This window comes from Gadus morhua, chromosome 8 (assembly GCF_902167405.1).
Source record: "Gadus morhua chromosome 8, gadMor3.0, whole genome shotgun sequence".
NCBI classification, from domain to species: domain Eukaryota; kingdom Metazoa; phylum Chordata; class Actinopteri; order Gadiformes; family Gadidae; genus Gadus; species Gadus morhua.
In genome coordinates, this window is record NC_044055.1 from 1729634 (window position 1) to 1750708 (window position 21075).

At 47.1% G+C, this 21075-nt stretch overlaps 1 protein-coding gene across 1 annotated transcript; it reads left to right on the plus strand.

Annotated features, from left to right (window-relative positions):
* Nucleotides 1–1351: 1351 nt before the first annotated feature.
* On the plus strand, nucleotides 1352–21075 carry usp33 (ubiquitin specific peptidase 33). Its single transcript, XM_030364850.1, has 24 exons — nucleotides 1352–1495; nucleotides 4445–4540; nucleotides 4726–4779; nucleotides 4962–5024; nucleotides 7783–7932; nucleotides 8683–8797; nucleotides 9586–9655; nucleotides 10779–10892; nucleotides 11124–11202; nucleotides 11937–12432; nucleotides 12557–12697; nucleotides 13446–13561; nucleotides 14037–14209; nucleotides 15002–15072; nucleotides 15281–15314; nucleotides 15434–15479; nucleotides 15630–15810; nucleotides 15973–16099; nucleotides 16626–16795; nucleotides 17510–17591; nucleotides 17766–17874; nucleotides 18703–18805; nucleotides 19344–19412; nucleotides 19681–21075. Exons 2-24 carry the CDS (start codon nucleotides 4460–4462, stop codon nucleotides 19836–19838), a joined length of 2802 nt encoding a protein of 933 aa, XP_030220710.1. The 5' UTR covers nucleotides 1352–1495; nucleotides 4445–4459; the 3' UTR covers nucleotides 19839–21075.

Below are 21075 nucleotides of genomic sequence, written 5' to 3' on the forward strand. Positions count from 1 at the left end.
TCATCCAAAGTTTTTTTTTCCTTTCATCACTTAGTGGTTCAGAACTGCATTATTTCGCTCGCACTGCCATCTATTGGCTTAGACATGCAACAGCATAGTTACTATGTAAGAAAAAAAAGGCCACAGAATATTGGAAAGGTCAAAATAAAAATCAGGGATAATATAATACGACATAATACTACATTTAACACAGTGTTGTCTATATCTCAGATGAAAAGGTTAAGTTATAAACCATTTATTTCTTCTTTAAGAGCTAGAGACTAGCCAAAATGCGTTGAATCCTTTCCTCTGCGATGAAATACTCATTGGCATTATGAGTTTAACCGAGGTTAAACTGTTACAAAAGGTCTGTGCTTTTCTGAAAATAAACCAGCACACCCTTCAAAAATATACAACGTGTTGGATTGATGGATAAATAGATAGATTTACCCCGCACCAGAATACATATAGGATCCCCACCAGATCACCCTAAAATACAGCAGAATGCAGATCACCCCTTTCGTTATATAGGCTACTTCATATACCCTACTGGCTTCATAGGGGCCCCAAAAGTCAGAACCTAGAATCGCCCCTGCTGTGGAGACATTCTGGAGTACGGCATTTATTTGGGGTGGATCATTGCGGCAAGCAAGATAGGATGTGCTGGGTTAGGTCAGGGGTCTCAACTAACCTGGGGGCCGCTGGGCGTGTCTGGGTCAGGCTGGGCCCCATCAAGTATTCCACAAAAAAGGAGAACAACTCACCCATCTATAAGTTAATGATCGGGCTAAAATTAGATCACGTTGGCTATGTAATCGCTGACAACAGGGGACATTTTATAGAGGTTGGTGTGGAAACCGCCCGGCACATTTTAGCGTCCTTTGGCTTTGGTCGGGACTCAGGACACGCAACTCAAAATTGGGACTGTCCCGGCAAAACCAAGACATCTGGTCACCCTATCACAAGTGATAAAAAAGCGTGGCAAGCTACTCAGCAAAAATGTGCGTTTGAGTACAACGCGCGGTCCGCACTAACACTAAACTTTGATGTCAAGTAGGGGCCCACAAAATATCATCCCCCCGGGCCGCGAGTTGGAGACCCCTGGGTTAGGTTGTTAGTGGTTGTGAATATCCTAAATATATCCTAGCAATAAACTTATTTAAAAGACAGCAAATTAAAGAAAAACTCAAACCTAAATGACTACTGATTTTAAAGCATATGTTACAGTATATTATAAAAGACTCCTTTTTGATTTATAGTGATTTTTAAAAAAATATTAAATGTTAAAATAAAGGAAATACGAAGTAATAAATCGGCCGGCGAGCAGCACATGTACATTTTCTGTCACAGACCGGAAAGGGGCGGAGTCAATACGAGCGTCACCTGGAAGTCCAGCAGAGCGAACGGTAGACGTGAATGGTCGCTCTTTACAACATGCATCTTTAGGCTTGTCTTGGCACATTTGGACAATCATATCAACCCCAATCAAATTCAGCAATCGCTCACATATCTGCAGGTAAGGGATGCGGTGATAACCAAGTTTTGCGGATGTAGTAGCAACAACTGCTGGTCGTTATATCGCAGTCACTAATCCATGCTATGCACGGTTATATCAAGCTAATACCTCACGTTATGGCTGATAACGCCAGCAAGGGCTAGCTGAAAGTAGCTCGTAGAGGTAGGGCAATTGTAGTGGGATAAACAAGTTCACCCCTTTGTTATTCCCAGCAGATACGTAGTCTTGTTTATATTGCCATGGCTAGATGGCCGATCACTGGAAACCGCTAGCCATGGGCTAACACAGGCAGCGGTCGACATTGACCAGGGCTAGTCCGTGACGTCTCTCTGACAGCTCGTTACGGGTAGCAGTTACAACTCCAAAAGGCAATGTGTGTTCATCTTTATCACTCGTGTGAGTTGCACAGGCAGTATGAGTACTACCCAATGTGCTAGCTGTCGAATTCAATTGCTATCGGGTACCAACGTGACGATACATGTCAGTGTTTGGCTGGCATCCGCTAGCAACCGATGTTAGCCTAGTGACGAGGTACTGTGAACATGCGCTGTCGTCTCCTGCATTAGGTGTCCTTACAAGTTGCCACAATTGCCGAAGTATTACCGTAACCCTGCTTTGTTAAAGTATGTAAAGGAAAATGATTCTGTTCTTCCCAAAGCTGGTCCTACAGTGCCATTGGGACACGAGAATAAATATATCCCTAGGCGTTGAGTGTCAAAGCTCAATAGAGTGAAGGAAGGTCTCCTTCAAGGAAATGATGTGTTATAGCCATTGACCTCTCTTGGTTAATGGGTTTGCTTGTCTTTAATGTTTAAGCCTCAGCCATATGTGTAGCATATTGGAACGACATATTTGGTTGAAACATAATTCAACACTTGTAGCTGAGTCAGACTGTTGTTGGTTAATTGTCTATAGCCCAAAGCCTTGGTGTGTGTGTGTGTGTGTGTGTGGGGGGGGGGGGGGGTCTTCATACAGATATGCCTTTTGTTTTGCTTTATTTCTCAGTGCCTTGAGGATGAGATTACTCCAATAGCCGTGTTTATCTACAGCTCTGAAGTGCAATAGAGACGTAATGTACTATGTAACTAGTTGACAAGTGAGAGGATTGTGCAATAGACGCAGATGACCCAACAGGACAGGCAGGCTTATCGATTTCTGCAAGACTGGACTTGACCTGGCTGTAATGGAGCCTGTGCTGATCCCGCTGTCATTTTGTGTCCCAAGCTGACCTTGTTATCCCTCACGTTATCGCTCACGTTATTGCTCGTAGTAAAATAGTACACTAAAGTCTTTCAATTGCTTTTCGGAACTTATGAGGATTGCCAACAATCGACATCCAATAATGTGTTTCCTCTATAATGAAATGAATCCAGACGCTATACAGCCTATACAGCATTCGGCCTTCCCCTGAACCCGACTTCAGCTAAGTCAGTGATGTTTGCTCTCCAGGAACAGTGGAGAGATGGGATCAGGCTCAAGGCCTGCGTTGCCATGGCTGGGGGGCTTAGGAAATTGTAAACAAGATCTGTTACAGTTACATGGTAGATGGTTGTTCTCAGTCTATTAATTGCAAATTGTATGTCCATAGATAAAGTATGAAAAATAAAACAAATGTTATTGCGGACCATTTTTTCGCCTCAACAACGCATTTCGTCACCTTTTAATGTTGCGATATTTCGTGGCACGAAATATTATCACCCCCCTAATCTCTGCATTGCGTTGTGTCCCTGCCCTCGCCTGCTTATCCTCCTCACACACCTCCAACAGCCAGCCCCTATTCTCCATAGCAACACATCTGCTTTGGTCCCCCGGTGTGATGCTCACTGAAAACAGGGCCCACATGATGAGTCATGACTCAACTCCCCAAGGATGGCTGCTGTGTCTCTTCCTGGTAGCCATACCTCTTCTGGCGCAATACTCGTCCTCCTCACACATCTATTGGCTCCTCTCATCTCTGCATCTCAGCTTTTGTCTTTATGAGCTGGGTCTTCTACCGCTGACAGAGTCCTCCACTCTGCTCCATTCACTGTAAGAACCTGGTGCGTGCACGGCTGGGGGTCTTTGGTTCCCCGCCCTGGAGGTGGTTTAGCGAGTCATCTTTTGAGGGTCATTTGATGATATTAAATAAAAGTTAAAATAATCAACCTTGAGTGTGTACGGCAGTTGGTGTGTACTTTCTGTAGTATTTGTGGTGGTTACTTGTGTATATATATTCCCTGGTTAAGGGGTGCTGAATATTTGTTTAACCAAAATGCTTGGGAACATCTGATATAAACGACAGATTTCCATCGCCAGCATTTATTTTTAGATTTCCCCCTTTGACAGCGATGAGAAATGGAATATTAGCCCCAAGTCATATTGTGTCTCAGCAAGTCTTTCCTGCTGACGTTGTGTTTTCTTTTTTTTTTTACAATGTCTTAACTATAGTGCAATGTTCTTCCGGGGACTGCAACACAGTGACACAGTTGTTTTGAAGTCTATCTCCCATCTCAGGCTTCAGCCTGTCGGATTTGAGTACAGGATGTAGTTCCTGTTGTTGACACCACATGTAAAAGGGGCTCACACTAGTCAGCTATGTTCTTCATTTTCCTCGTTGCAACCCGTGTTGGCTGATAAAAATTCCAGTGAAGTCAAGTGCAAGCCATGGCTTTCCGATATGCATGCCTGTGTAACTGTGCATTAAGGATAGCAAAGGGGATTGGTATTGCTGAAACTATCCATTAAAGTTTCTACACTTTATCATATATTTTTTACTTGGTTCTTTTATCATCTTTCTACATTTTCATTTGGGATTCAATTCAATGAAGATTATCACATGGTCGGTGCATCTCAAACTTTGCTCCCCGCGAGCTTGTACCAACAATTGAGCCATTTTTCTTCAGCCTCCCTCTGTGCCTCTTTGTCCTCCTCACCGACGCCCTCTGATCGTGTCTCTGGTGTTGTCTCCAGGGTGATCGGTGAGCCATGCCACCTGCACAGGGAGACTGCCCCCATCTGGAGTGCGTCGGGGAGATCACCAAGGAGGAACTCATTCAGAAGTCCCATGTGAGTCGCCTTTCTGTGGCTATACCTCATGGTTCCGCTTCTGTAGAACGCACACGCACACACAAACAAATACACACTGTTTGCTGCTACTTGATGTCCATTCGGCCCATTGGAGCTTGTTGTACTTAAGGAATACGGAATTGTGGAATTTGATCCTTCCTTATCCTAATGTTTTATCTCTTTAGGGCCAGTGTCAAGACTGCAAAGTTGGTGGACCAAATCTCTGGGCGTGTCTGGAGGTAAGTCACACTATCTATTTTCGATTTATTATTTGTATTTTGTTGAGCTGAAAGACAAGTCATCAGTGTGGTCAAATATTTCATACCACAGTGCTGTCGTTGGTTTTGCGAGCTGACAGTGTGGTGAAGTGTTCTCTAACAGCCCCTCTCTCTGTCTGTGTGCCCTGGTGCTTCGTCTGCAGAACGGCTGTGTGTATGTCGGATGTGGGGAGTCGCACGCCGACCACAGCACAGTCCACTCCCAGGTAAGACCTCCCGGACTCAGACATGTTGTTGTTGATAGGGCTGCTCGATTATGGAAAAAATCATAATCACGATTATTTTGGTCAGTATTGAAATCACGATCATTCAAACTATTATTTTTGAGTTTGAAAACATAATGTATTTATTCAGCATGTCTCTCCCAAAAACACTTAGTAACTGAGGAAATGTTGCCTTAAAAAAATACACAAAATGGTCCAAAAGAAAATGTTCAAATCTAAAATAATGTACCGATATGTATCCAGCTGTTCCAGCTGCACTCTCTATAAAAGATTTAATAGAAAAAAATTATAAATATCGAAAACTCGATTATATTAGTGAATATAATCGAAAATCAAGATCGAAATTCAATTAATCGCCCAGCCAAAGTTGTTGATGTGCTGCTGTGGGATGATAAGATGGGCCAAAGGCCACTTATCTACTGGCCGCAGAAGAACTCAACTGTTCGTCGTAGTAGTGTTTTGTCTATAGCATGAGATGTTCCACATACGATTTAAAACAAGGGAACATTACAATTCTCGTGAGTTCACAAGAGGGACCCTCCAGCATTATATCCATCATTTTAGGACTCTGCTCTGCCATTAGAGAGATACTAGTGGTTCAGGCAACACACACACACACACACACACACACACACACACACACACACACACACACACACACACACACACACACACACACACACACACACACACACACACACACACACACACACACACACACACACACGCGCATTTAGTTTGAGCAGTTCAAATGTTGGATTTGGGGGTTCTTGGCAGAATTGGCCGGCCTTGGATCATCCATAATGAATTCTGTCTCCCCAGGGAGCTCCTCCAGGAGGACGTGCTAGCACATTGACACAGTATTCCACACCCTCCTCCTCATTCTCTGCTCTCTAACACATGGCTCGGAGCCTGTTTTCTTCACAGAGTAGCCTGGCCATCTTTCCCTCCTCGGGGTTACACCTTTAAAAATGTTGTGCAACTCGTTTCACGAAAAGTCGACGTTGCGTTTCTCTACCGCAGCCCAGTGCCGGTGTGTGCTGCACAGCTCTCTGCGGGGCCCGTGCGTGTGTTGTGGTGCTCGTTCTGGCTTTCTTCTCCACACACGTGGGGTGTGAAGGCCTACGCGGCCTCGAGTTGGAAATGTTGTGACTTCTTTTGAACTGCCAAGTTGCTGGTGGTGCAATGGATCACCCCCCTCGGTTCAGAACTAACGTGATCCGCGGGTCGGCTGCAAAAAAACAAAACAAACCATCCATCTTAAAAAGAAGAGGAATAAAGCCTCATTGATAAGTGATCCCAGCCGTATCTGCCCAGTTAACCTGCTGCTGTGCGAGAGCCCATATCCTTACAGCAACACAAGTTATGAACTCCCAAATGACTCGTAATATCCTTGGCTGATATTCAAGAGCTTCTTAGTGCTGTTCATTGAGTCCTCCAATCAGGAGCAGTCTGTGAGCACAGGGTGAAAACACGCAATCTGTCTCATCTTCTAAAAGACGCGATGCCAGATTTACTTTTGTGCAGCATTTAATTACTGACTCTCTGGACTACTGTAATGATGAAGAACCTTGGGCTTAGCTCAGACGGTGATACCCTTGTTAGTCTAATGGAGCATTTAATCTCTCCTCTTGTGAGGGTAGGTCACTGCCTGAGAGCAACGCTACACTGTTCAGTCGCATTCGGAGTGGCCTGTGATTAGCCATCTGCAAACGCTGAGCATTGCGTTTTGTACATCCCCATGCTTGAAGAGACAACCACAAAGCATGAGGCAGCAGCTTTCATCATTTATGTTGCATTTGTTGTTAGGCATACATGCTCAAACAGACTTGGGCTCCGTTTCTTACAGGTTGCGGTTAGGCAAAACCCAAAGAGGGAAGAAGTTAACATTAGCTGCAGCTTACAGCTCATTCATTAATGATTGAAACAAGGAGATGGGGTGAGGGGGGGGGGGGGGGGGAGTGGGCAGAGCTTGCTCCGCCCAGCTCCTCTCCTCATCTCGGCCTGGCAGAGTGAGTTGCCAACAATGCAGACGCTGTTGAATAATGCATGTCATGCTGCTTCCACAATCTTCCACTGCTCCCTTTCTGGCCTGCCCGTCTGTCCATCTGTGGGTCAGTGTGTCTGTCTGTCTGTCTGGACCCCCAGTGGGACAGCAGAAAGACCAGGTTCAGCACTTGTGCTACCCCCACCACCCCACCCGTCTCCTTCTGTCATTTGAGGCACCAGAGTCTGAACCCGGGTGACACGCTGTCGGGTTGCGGTCAATCGATGCATTGGCAGGTTATTTGACTAGAGGAAAACCACTATGCTTTGAATAGGCAGTAATGGGCTCCACACATGCAAATGTTGCTAGATAGGCCGTCAAGCCAAAGGTGGATTTAAGGCACATTTGAAATAATAAACATAAAGTGGAGTGCAGAAGACGTGTAATTGAGGAGCAGGTATGGGATTTGGCATCTTGCTTGTGGAGGCTTAAAGGTAGGATTAGGACATTTGGGCTCAAAACCAGAACTTTTTGGCTGGGAGTCAAACCCAGTAATTACTGTCGACTGCCGCGCCACCGAAAATCCCATCCCGGTTCCTAAAGGCGTTTCTCTTTCATCTCCCCTGACGACCCCCTCTAAACCGACTAAAGTGAGCCGCATGGATGTCACTGAAACACATTTCCATGAAATCAGATCCCACGGTGTGGTTGGTCCTAAGCAGCACGTTGCTAAAGCGTTTGTCCGGTGTGCAGGAGACGCGCCACAACCTGACGGTGAACCTGACCACGCTGCGAGTGTGGTGCTACGCCTGCAGCAAGGAGGTGTTCCTGGAGCGCAAGCTGGGCCCCGGGTCCCCCCTGGCTGACGGCAGGACCCTCCCATCCCCCCAGGGCGCCACTCCGGTAAGGAACCCGCCTCTCACGCCGCCCGCCTCCACGCTGCATACCTCTGTCCTAGGGGAGGTTTCTCCGTGGCTGCCAAGGAGGGCTTAAATGCTTGAGCTATTAAAAAAAATATATATATATATATATATTTAATAATCTTTAATAAGAGATAGTCACTGATGTTTTGTTTCGTTCAGAGCTGAGTTCTGAAAGAATTTTAGCGTCCAGTGTTGAAAATTGATAAGATAAAAGGAAATAATAAAAAACGCATCAAGGTAATATCTATAATTGAAAATCCACTATAGCCTTTTTAATCAAGCGTAAACACGGGCTGCGGATCGTTATTTTGATGAGCCAACTGTGCTGGCTCATTGCACAGTGAGGAGCAACACCGTGCACAGTTCTTACTCTGAGCGTCGGATTCCTCGTCATCCATCAGTATTTATGAGAGGTTGTTTTTCTGTTGTGTGTTTTGTCGTAGTGCAGTTATATAACTCTTATAACGCTGTGGAAACGGCCATAATTATTTCTGTTGGTTGTTAACAGCAGTCTGTCCCTAAGTCAGTGTCAGATGAAGATAACATCTACACTTGCATTACATAGCATGTGGATATTACCATATCTACGTCCACATCTTCTGACCGAGGTGTGTGTGTGTGTGTGTGTGTGTGTGTGTGTGTGTGTGTGTGTGTGTGTGTGTGTGTGTGTGTGTGTGTGTGTGTGTGTGTGTGTGTGTGTGTGTGTGTGTGTGTGTGTGTGTGCGTGCAGGAGAATGGCGGTCGGGCCCCTGGAAGCCCCGCCTCCCTGCGGCTGCCCTCCCCTAACGGCGCCGGTGACGACCTGGACATGGAGACGGAGGAGGACGACGAGCAACGGACCAGAGGTGAGGGCCGCAGCGGACCCCCGCGCTGGTGAACACTGATTAGTGACACTGTCGTGGTCGCCACCACACGAGTACAGTCTGACTACACATCAACTAGGGCTGGGCGATTCATCGATATTCTGATCGCCATTTCGATTTTAGCGTCAAACGATCACAAAAGTAACATAATCGAGTTTTCGAGTTTTTTAAATCATTTTCTTTTCACTACATTTTTTATAGAAAGAACAGCCGGATACATATCTGTATTTTTTAGATTTTAACATTTTCATTTTCTTTTTAACAATTTTTCTGTATTGTTTTTTAAGGCGAATAATTCAAAGTTCTCAGTTACAGTCTTTTTTTTGGGAGAGACATGCTGAATAAGTACATCATGTTTTCAAACTCAAAAAAATAATTGTTTGAATAGTCATGATTTCAATATTGACAAAAATAATCGTGATTATGATTTTTTTCCATAATCGAGCAGCCCTAACATCAACTTGCTTTTTGTGAGCAGTCGTAGAGGGTTTGTTGTTCTCAATCTGGGTGCTGTGTTTCAGTTGTAGCATTAGTGATTTAAAATTCAAGAAAAGGTGAGGCTTTAGGAAAGATGGTGGACTATGCTCCTACAGTGCAATAATGAAGATTTGATTTCATATTGCACTTTAGGGTTTTTCCATTATGCTTTCATTCGGTCGAGTGTGTTGAGTCATGGCTGCAAAAGGACCATGCAGCCCTTGTGTGCATCCATCTAGCGTTTGGATTTAAGAGGATTGACTTTTCTTTTTCTTCCTCGCTCCTTTTTTTAGGTTTGACCGGGTTGAAGAACATTGGCAACACCTGCTACATGAACGCCGCTCTCCAAGCCCTGTCCAACTGGTGAGACCGCTTGATAAGTTCTCTTATTATGATTGCTATTTTCCCTCCATATAACTCTTGCCTCTCTTCAACCCTTGAATCTACTACCACACTATTTCAATCATGGATTCTGGATTCCCTTTTGAATTTCTTATTAGTTCAGCCTGCGTTGTAGCGCTTTCTGCTTTACCACTGGAAAAAATGGCCACCGTCGGGTTCACTTCAAATGTTGCCCCACTGGGAGTATCCGCAGTGCAGCATTGGAGCTGGGCTGTGTTGGTCCGTTTAAATGTGTCTCCCTGTAGGATCTTCAGTTACTAATGAACCAGCCAACTCTTTCTTCCTGGGCCGTCTGTTTCATCTCCTTCACGGCCGGGCCTCTCCCAGCCAGCACGTTTTTGATCGTGCATTTATTTTATTTGTTCTTGCCGGGAGGGACCCAGGGCATCCACTGAACATATGTGCAGGGACCTGTTGAGCCTCGGTAAAAGGTTTGTAAAGGCAGGTGTGTATTGCACAGCCTGAATAGAAGATTAAAACAGGAACGGGATCTGTGCCAGAATTGGCTCTTATGAAATTCAAAACAGACTAAAAATAGGATACCGTGGAAACAAAGTCACAAGAGACCATTTTTCCGGAGCTTCTGCATTCTGATGTCTGCGGTTGGGGTGTGTGTGTGTGTGTGTGTGTGTGTGTGTGTGTGTGTGTGTGTGTGTGTGTGTGTGTGTGTGTGTGTGTGTGTGTGTGTGTGTGTGTGTGTGTGTGTGTGTGTGTGTGTGTGTGTGTGTGTGTGTGCGCGTGCGTGCGTGCACTCGGTGCCCAGTTTTGTCCCATTCGACAGCTTGTGAGGCTCTGCGATTTGTATTCCATTTAGATCCTTCTTTTACCTGATTCCTTTTCGATAACGACGACTCACGCAGTGGAACACAATCTGAAACTCAGTGTTCCTGATCTCATTCGTGCAACGTGATGGCAATTTTGCTTTGTCGTAAAATAAAAATTAATGAATATTCGCTGGATTAAGGTGACGTTCCTCTGTCATGGACATGAACCCTGCAGCGTTTTCTGAGAACAGAAACCTGTAACTAACGAATGCTTCGTGGCCACATATGAACCCTTTCTCTTGATCTTCTGTTTGGCACAGTCCGCCGTTGACACAGTTCTTCCTTGAATGTGGTGGGCTAGTGAGGACTGACAAGAAGCCTGCGCTGTGCAAAAGCTACCAGAAACTAGTGTCAGACCTCTGGCACAAGAACAGGTCAGTCCCTATCTCTATCTCTCTCTCTCTCGCACTTGCTCTCTCTTATTGCATCGATATCTTTCACTCTTGACAAGTGGATAAACAAAGGGCTTGTGCAGCGCTGACATGATGCTGCCTTTATCAGTGTCTAGTAATCTGGCCCTTCTTCACTTTTGGCACGGAGACGCTCTGTGTGAAACGCTTGGCTGCGCCATCTGTGCTCAGAGTTTTGCCGTTGCTGTGTTGCAGGCCTTCCTATGTGGTCCCGACCAATCTGTTCCAAGGGATCAAGTCCATCAACCCCATGTTCAGAGGGTACTCCCAGCAGGTGGGTGCAGTACAGGCACAAAGGAAAGGGCAAGGTGGCCATCACTTGTGTGGCTCGTAACGTGGGGTCTGTTTGATATGCAGAGGTTTGACCAGGTTTCTCTCCAGTTGCCAGTGATGTTAGGCATTGGCACTTTCAATACTTCTGTCTGCTCTATTTGTATTGCATGTACAATGTTTATTACTAGTATGAGAAGAAGAAGCCAGCCGGTATGCACTTTGTTATCTTTTATCCAACTATTCTTTAGTTTAAGATTGAGTCAGTCCCGATAAGAGGATTCGTCTGAAAGATAATTATTTGTGCAACTGCAAAGCCACTGAGGCACGCACGCACGCACGAATGCACATACACACACGAAAGCAAAACAATTCAAAAGCTGTTTTATGAAAGCCTTGATAGTACTCCTGGTTTGGCCCGGTTCCATTTCGCTAAGCGCAGTCTGTTAACTCGTCATGCGTTGTCAGATTGAACTGCTGCAAAGATTAGTGTGAAAGACGAATACACTCGAGGTTCTGGAAGAGAATTGACTCTCTCAAGCTTGGAAGACCGGGTTTCATTATGTAAAACCATCCTGATGTTGCATTCTACAGTCGTTCGCCGGGACTCTTTTGCTTTGGGAGATGATTGCTTTGTGAAAGATGAGCCAAATCGTTTTCTTTACTTTTCCGAGCAATTTGAAACCACAAATGAGTTTTTGAGCGGCCGTGGTTCTGTTTCCCCTCGCGTGCGTCCAGGACTCGCAGGAGTTCCTGCGCTGCCTGATGGACCAGCTCCACGAGGAGCTGAAGGAGACCCAGACGGAGCCCGGCGACGACCAATCCAACGGCGTCGCCGGGGACGACGGCCCCGAGGACGACAACCGCAGCCAATCGGAGAACGACTTCCAGTCGTGCGAGTCCTGCGGCAGCAGCGAACGGGCCGACTGCGAGGCACAGGGCGGCGGCGGCGGCGGCGTGGTGGGCGTGTCCACGGCGGACCGGCCGGCGGCGGACGACAACGCCAACGAGGCGGAGATGCTGGTCCCCGAGCGGGACGAGGTCACGGCCAACCGCTCGTGGCAGAAGGAGAAGAACATGATCAACGACGCGTACCGCTCCGGGGTCAGCGGGGGCGGGGACATGGGCGCCGACCTGGACAAGGACATCGACACCGCCGCCGCCGCCACCACCAACGAGAACACGTCCTTCATCTGCAGCCAGGGGGCGCTCAAGGTCCAAGGCAACAACACAGGTGAGCTAGCGGTCCGATGGGTTGTGTGCTTCACCGTTGGCCGAGCCGTTTTGGAGGTCTTCATACGCGGGATGGTCTTGATCTTGAAGCTCAAGTACGACCCGTTCGCTCCTCCCTGCTGCAGAGTCCTTCCAGGACATCCAGGTGTCCAGCACCACCCGGCCACAGTCTCCCGTCCCCATGGAAGGACACCATCCCAAACTCTCCAGCAGCCCGCCGAAAGCCTCCTCCGTTTGGCCCAACCTCAACTCTGCTCACAAGAAAGGTAGGTACCAGGCACCAGTTAAAGTATGCAAAGTGGGCCATGAGAGCCTTCAGAAGCATTTCCTGAAGAAGTTAAAGAGTAACCATGTTTTATAAATCGAACAAAGGGGATAGCGCCATCTCTGGTGAACCAGGGAATATTGCATGGAATTTCTGATTGGCGCCAATTGGTTGCGAGGCATAGCAAATCCCTAACCATTTACTTGACTTGGCAGTCAATTCCACCAATGCCACAGTAATATAGTTATGGAAGTCCTGTTTGATTGCGCACTTCAAAGATATGGGTGATTTTATCATTTTTATATTCCATCTAACTAAAATCAAGGTACTCTCTGTGTGTCTGTCATTTGATTATCTCGACAACCGTTCAGCCGGAAGACTTCACACTTAGTGGGTGTTTCTCAGAGGAGCGAAGGAAGTGCAGTGTTGAGTGTGAAGTTGTGTGGATGAGCGCTCCTTCAGAAAGCTGTCATACCAGAGGTCAAGCAAGGGGCCAGTTTCATACGCTTTTGGAACGGGCACTGCACTAGTGTAGTTAAGATTTATTTTTCAAGAAAAGTACACCCCCATTAACATTAAAATTTGCACTTCAATGTAAATGTGTCAGTGAGCCACGCGGCATAATTTACACATGTAGGTCAACAACAAAACAATTACACTCAAATAAAATAAAAACATCCAGTAAAGACAGCTACGGAGCCGTTCCAACGACTGTCCCTGAATGTCTGTCGTCGTTGCCTTCCCACCAGCGGTCACTTCCTTCAACCCCCCGAAGAACAAGCGCCAGAAGAAGTATCGCAGCGTGGTGACGGACATCTTCGACGGCACCATCGTCAGCGCGGTGCAGTGCCTCACCTGCGACCGGGTAAGAGCTTGGCGTCGCATCGTGACCTCCAGAAGAGGTGACGCCTCTGGTCACGCCCGGGCGTAGCCTCCGGTCATAATAGATGGACGCCTACATGGCCTGGTGGGCGGGGGAACTCGACGTGTAGCCGTAATGGGTCCAGGCAATGTACATGTATTATTGACCATGGTAACGCAGGGAATTCTGCACGGCAACGATTGGATTTGAGTGGAATGAATATATGAATAAATTAGATCAAATTGGATAATTCTAGTTAGATTATTTTATATAGTCATTTGAAGGGCTACATGAAAATACTAAGATGTATATATTGTAGTATTAGTAATAATATGCATAATAATATTACATACTTTTATATTGACATTGAAAACTACACGGTTATCAATTGAAGGGAACATGGCTCTGTGTTAATGGAAACAGAACATCATGGCTGATCTTGTTCTCCTAACTTCTTGTCGTTCTGCACGCACGGCAGGTGTCTGTGACCCTGGAGAACTTCCAGGACATCTCCCTGCCCATCCCGGGGAAGGAGGACCTGGCCAAGCTGCACTCGTCCACCCACCAGACGTCTCTGGTCAAGGCGGGCTCCTGTGGGGAGGCCTACGCACCCCAAGGCTGGATCTCCTTCGTCATGGAATACATCAAGAGGTACCTGCCTCCACTGGGGCCCTTGTTGCTGTTGTTGTTGTTGTTGTTGTTGTTGTTGTTGTTGTAATTGTCGTCGTCGTCGTTATCGCCGTCGTTGTTTTTGTCGTCGTCGTCGTCGTTGTTGTTGTTGTTGTTGTTGTTGTAGTCGTTGTTCTTGCTGCTGTTGTTGTAGTTGACATCACCCATCATTGCGAGCTGCTGAACACGAGTGCAGCTCATCGTGCTCAGTGGGGGCTCGTTAATTATAAAGGACCCGATGGAAATGTGTGTACGCTGAGGGTATGGTACACTTTAAAATGATGTAGAATGATTCAAAGCCAAGTAGTACCCCAGTAACACATGGGTCATGGCACGGGAACAATGTGACAACCTTTCTTTCTACAATTAAATATGTTGTTGGTGCATTTTGCTGAATGGGTGAATAGTAAAAGTGTTTAATTAAGCTTACGGTTCAGAATGTCCATTCTAATTCCATGTTGTCTGTAATTAAATGCATATCATAATGCGTACTCCCACCCATGGGTTACCTTCTTACCCTACTTTGACACCACTTTCGGAAAAAGTCCGTTACCTGCCCTTCGTCTGCCTAAATGGAGCTTAAAGAGATTAAACATAATGTCAGAGTAGTGAGATGAAGGCCCGGGCTAGCCTGCTTATTCACTCCCAAAGAAAGCACTTCCACTGTGTCTTGACCAGGAAACCTCCACTTTTTCTTATTGGAACCAATTTACCAATTATTCAGCTCTGGAGGGTTGAGTTCTCAGTACTTATTGGCTTTTTATTCTGCTCTAGCTGGTTCTGGGGTCCAGTAGTCACGCTACAGGATTGTCTCGCAGCCTTCTTTGCCAGGGATGAACTAAAAGGTAAGAAAGCGGAGGTTTGTGTTCATGAATACCGTCGTAGATGATGGGTTTTAGTTGTTTGACAGCGGGAGTACCATATGGCTGCCGCTGCCCGTCCCAGACAGCCGGTGGTCGTAGCAGCTTAGTTTTCCTTCCTCTTGTTCCTCTGGGGATTAATAAAGTGTCACCTTATATTAGACACTTGACTCTTTGTTTCTGTGTATTTTAGGGGACAACATGTACAGCTGTGAAAAGTGCAAGAAGTGAGTGTTTTTCCAGCACAAATTAAACGATCACGGTTGAAAAACAATGAAACTGAATCTCGAACACCCACTCTTAACATTTCTCTGAACCCGTTTCCTTTTTTCTTGTCCTTATTTAGGTTACGAAACGGAGTCAAATTCTGCAAAGTACAGAGTTTGCCCGAGGTATGCAAAGCCTCTAGAGTCATTCTTTTTTTTTTTTTATGTTTTGTTGCTGCAACAAAAAACCCACAGCGGGTCATTTCACTGTTTCACATCGTTTCACCGTTCTCCTCGACGCCTCCCTCCTCTCGCGATCGGCTCCTGCCGCCACAGATCCTCTGCATCCACCTGAAGCGCTTCCGGCACGAGCTGATGTTCTCCACCAAGATCGGCACCCACGTGTCCTTCCCCCTGGACGGCCTGGACCTGCAGCCCTTCCTGGGCAAGGACAGCGCCGCGCAGACCACCTCGTACGACCTGCTGTCCGTCATCTGTCACCACGGCACCGCCAGCAGTGAGTCGGCACGGCGACACACACACGCACGCACGCGCACACAGACACACACGACGGGAGGCGGTCAGGCGGCCCGGCCCCTCCCGTAATCTGAGCGTTTGTCCGTGTGACCCACGTCAGTGCAGGGGGGTCGTTCCTGACCCCCTCTTCTCCTTGTCCCAGGCGGCCACTACATCGCGTACTGCCGGAACGACCTCAACAACCTGTGGTACGAGTTTGACGACCAGAGCGTGACGGAGGTCTCCGAGTCCTGCGTGCAGAACGCCGAGGCCTACGTGCTCTTCTACAAGTGAGCGTTGTTCCGGCCGACCCGAGCTGTCGGCTCTGCCGCAGACGGAGAGTGATTGTGCATTAGCGAGCCCCTGCGGTTCACAACCGACCTCATGAATCGGATTGAACTCGGCTGCGACTTCTCCGTGCTACGCTCTGAACGGTCTTTACGTGCACGGTGCCGCGGACGCCTGTGTGTGTGTGTGTGTGTGTGTGTGTGTGTGTGTGTGTGTGTGTGTGTGTGTGTGTGTGTGTGTGTGTGTGTGTGTGTGTGTGTGTGTGTGTGTGTGTGTGTGTGTGTGTGTGTGTGTGTGTGTGTGTGTGTGCGTGCGTGCGTGCGCCCGTCCTGACGCCTCATTGTGTGTGTGCGCCCGTCCTGACGCCTCATTGTGTGTGTGTGCGTGCGCCCGTCCTGACGCCTCATTGTGTGCGTGCGCCCATCCTGACGCCTCATTGTGTGTGTGCGTGCGCCCATCCTGACGCCTCATTGTGTGTGTGCGCCCGTCCTGACGCCTCATTGTGTGTGTGCGTCCCGTCCCGCGCAGGAAGAGCAGCGAGGAGGCTGTGAAGGAGCGGCGCCGGGTGACGGCGCTGATGAACATGATGGAGCCCAGCCTGATGCAGTTCTACGTGTCCCGCCAGTGGCTCAACAAGTTCAGGACCTTCGCAGAGCCCGGGCCCATCTCCAACACCGACTTCCTGTGCTCGCACGGGGGTGATTACAGCAGGCATCAAGATGCCCTTCACAAAAAGCCATTTGTCATGTCACCCCCCCCCCCCCTCAACGTATCTCCCCTATCTCTATCCCTCTTCCCCAACAATCACGTCCTCCCCCCAAAATGCCAGTGCTGCCAAGCAACCCCATACCCCCCCCCTCCAGCCACCCCCTCCCTCCCCCCCACCCTGCTTTGTCTTTGATCCTTGCAAAGGATTTGAGTTGAAGGAAGGCTGTGCCCTATTCCCAGTAGTACTGGGCCGGCTTCAAAGGCTTTTCTTTAATTCCCTTCCCTCTGAATGACTCTTTAAACTGCTGGATGGCGGGAAGAGATTAGATACTGAGATGATGCTATTTATTTTTTACTATATATTTCTATTATTTTATATATATATTTATTATTTCATTATTATTTGTTTATTTTAACGGAACTTGGCATGGGAAAGCAAATTCGAATGGTATCCATCTCTGTGGCAGCCCCAGCAGTGTTTAGCAGGCGTTAACACTGCCTGGGAGACGACTCAACGTCTAAGTGTTCATACCGGCTCCGATTGGACGTCTGAGCTTGGCTTTTAGCGAATCCCATCGAGGGCCTCGAGCTCCTCGAGCTCATACGGCGTTCAGATCAGGATCCCGGTGGTTCACGTTTCGTGTGTGTGTGCATGCGTACTCCTGGATTCATCTTTTTTTCTATTTTCTTTTTGCGTCCTCCAGGGGTGCCCCCCAACAAGGCCACGTGCATCGACGACCTGGTGGTGATGCTGCCGCAGAACGTGTGGGACCACCTGTACAGCAGGTAGCCCGCCAGTGCACACGTAGAGAGTAGGGTTCCTCCGATATCGAGTTTTATTCTTCATCAGCCTTAGTCGATGACCGATACCGATTGTTGTCTTGACCCGATGTTTGGAGCCGATGCTGCAGTGGGTAATGAGACCGCTGCCACCCCCCCCCCCCCCCCCCCCCCCCCCAGGTACGGAGGAGGGCCTGCCGTCAACCACCTGTACGTCTGCCACACCTGCCAGACGGAGATCGAGAGGCTCGAGAAGCGCCGCAGGACGGAGCGGGACATGTTTGTGCGGGTACGTCCGGCGGGCCGCTGTTCGCTGCCCGCTGCGGGCGGTCGACGGGTCGCGTGTGGACGTGGACTAGGGCTGCACGGTTCATCGAATTCAAATCGAAATCGCAACGTCATAGAACGCGACTTGCAAAATCGCAAAGGGTGTGATTGGTTACCGTTACTGACTGGAGATCGCTAAGGTTTATTTTTCTTTTACAATTCCATTGTTAAATAAAGATGTTGTGATATCAATTCATCTCAACACATCGGCCTGGCCTAAAGGGAAGAGCCGTTTACATGTTGACTGCTTCCAATGTTGTGTTGGTCATACTAAAGAAGGATTTATTGCTCTTTTTTTTGGTGGATAAATCAGAACATAAGGAACTTAATAAGGTAACACTTTATTATAAGGTGCCATAATGAATAGCAAACTAGTCATTACCGAACCCTTTGTTAATTTTTGTTAATGACTAACGTGACTTCATTCCCTCGCCCCCTCAGGGGGGCCGAGGGGAGAGGTGTGTGTTCGATGAGAGGTTCGTCATTAATGCAGGGAGACGGACTCTGTCCACCAGATGCCCTCCTAACATGAGGGAGGAGGGGGGAGGGAGGGAGGGAGGGGGGGGAGAGGAGGGGGGGAGAGAAAGGGAGTGAGGGGGGAGAGGGAGGGAGGGAGGGGGAGGGGGGAGAGAAAGGGAGGAATTGGAACTCAAAGTGCATATAATCAATAAGAGCCCCCATATGCCGTCCTCCTCTCAATCCTTTTTGCCCTCACACTTCATGTCCCTCCCTTGTTTTTCATTCTCTCTCCTCCCCTCCTCCCCCGTCCTCCTGCTGTCGCTCTCTCCAGCTGAACAAGGCCTTCCAGGAGGAGGAGTCTCCAGTGGTCATATACTGCATCAGCATGCAGTGGTTCCGAGAGTGGGAGGGCTTTGTCAAAGGAAAGGACAATGGTAAGTGGACCGGGGGCATGGCAAGCTCCGCCCCTTCTTTACCCTGATTGGTTGTCCAGAATGGCAATGTATTACCCCTTTAACTGGCCCTCCTTGTTTGGATATAGATTTTTTTTTTTATATCCTTTTGAAAGTAGATGTCAATATATATACTCGGACACTTCCTACTTATCTTGTTAACCATATACTGTGTAGCTCTATTCCATGCATGAGGATACATTTGGATAAAAAAAATTCATGTTGCATTCATAATCTAATTAGTTACCAAATTGCAAATTCTACCCAATCCCATGAAAGAAAATCCAACGAGCTCATGTGAATTAATCTTCAATGAGCATGCTTAATTCACCCATGTCAGGTTTGCATGCTTGCATATTCCCAAAATCGCTTATTCTCTCGCCATGAATATTAATCTTTGAGAGCTTTTATCAAGTATTCTCTTTTGGTCCTTCAGTTGTTTACCATTGATCAAGATAGTGGAGCCGCACTCACTGACACTGATGGCAAATGTGTTTTTGTCTTCTTTATTCTTCTGAAGATCCACCAGGGCAAATCGACAACTCCAAGATTGCAATGAACAAGAATGGCCATCTGACGCTTAAACAAGGTACGGTTTAAGTTATTGTTTTCCTAACTCATAATGTGGACTCAATCTGAATTCGTACTACAGTATGTTTGAAAAATAATTGTGATTCTTGGTCTTTGATGAATGCTTTTCTTTGTTTGTGAAAGCTCCAACGATGTGCTTTTGTATTGTATTCTTGTATTAACCTGTCTGGTGCCTGTCCCTTTTTTTTGTCATGGGATAATCAAAGCCGGGCTGGTGCCTCGGGGGTTTGTGTAAGCCTGTGTTTTAATCCTACTCGCCCCTTCAGGAGCCGACTCGGGGCAGATCTCGGAGGAGACGTGGAACTTCCTCCACTCCATCCACGGCGGCGGTCCCCTGGTGACGGTCCGGCCCAGCGTCAGCCACCAGGAGCCGGAGTCGTCCCAGTCCGAGGAGAAGATAGAGTGGGAGACGCGCTCCGTGTGACCGATCCACCCCGGGGAAACCTCCCCACTCAGAGAGAACCCACACTCACCAACTAACAATTAAACCACCTTTTTGTTTTGCACTTGACTTTTAATTTGAAAAGCTTTGGAGGGAAGAACCTCATCCCCACCGCTTTGAGGCCGGCGTTGAACTCCAGACGCCGCATCTGAGCCCGCCGATTGGTTCACGTCCCGTTGTATATATCTGTTAATAGCGCTCTTAAATTTTTATCAGGACTGTAGTATCCACGTGTTAGAATGTTTCCAGACAGTCTGCCAAATCCGACTTTAGATGAACGTCTTAGGTCGGACGCCAGACTAGCTCACATCTGGGTGAATGGGGCCTTTCATCTCGTCTCCCCCCAGAAGTTATGCTATAACATAGTAGTAATACTGGGTATGAGATTACCACACCGCAAACATTGAACTTTCACATAGATAAATGTGCAGCTAATGATTCCATTGAAAGCCCAACATAGTTTATTCTTGACCAAATGAGCATACGTGTATTTGTCTAGTTTTGTTTATGATTATTCACATTGCATCTTGCTGTATATTGAACCGAACGTTCCTGTTGCATAAGAATACTGTCCAATGAAAAATGACAGACGAGCACTGACACTTGACAATAATCTTGAGATTATTAAGGGACTAAATACTAAGTGGTCTTGGGAAATGTTGTGTTTTGCAATGTTCTATAGATGGGCGAAGTGGCATGCTAACACAAATGTGTGGTTGTATTTGAATGTACCAGTACTTGTAGTACATGGGTAATGTCTGGTTGTATTTGAATGTACCAGTACTTTATAGTACATGGGTAATGTTTCCAAGCACTTACTTATTTATCCCACTAGGGTATCATTTACTATGATGTGGAATTTACCTTTATAGAAAATGTGACGGTCGGTTCTGAATGCATGTTTTGACCACACTTATTCACAAGCAAGACCCCCAGCTGTGCTTCCCGTAAGCTACAACGAAATTCTAAGCTATCCATTAAACGTGTACATAATCGTAACACTTACAGTTTCACTCAATTGTAAGTGCTCCAAATACTTAACCAAATGTATGTTTTCATTACAAATCTGAAGGCATTGTATATGAGCATGGTGTTGCTAAATTTGAATGATGACGAGGGATAAATAATGAATGTTGCACTATTCCATATTGCATTTAGGACAATAAATTGGTTCTCATTCTGCTCGCTGATACGATTAAAATGTTAAAGTGTGTGTTAA

Excerpts from the sequence above, each read along its gene's own strand:
- usp33 (XM_030364850.1), top strand. The coding sequence starts at position 4,460 with ATGCCACCTGCACAGGGAGACTGCCCCCATCTGGAGTGCGTCGGGGAG. Across the intron at positions 5,025-7,782 it reads ACAGCACAGTCCACTCCCAG|GAGACGCGCCACAACCTGAC; the intron begins GTAAGACCTCCC and ends TCCGGTGTGCAG. Across the intron at positions 15,073-15,280 it reads TGCCAGGGATGAACTAAAAG|GGGACAACATGTACAGCTGT; the intron begins GTAAGAAAGCGG and ends TGTGTATTTTAG.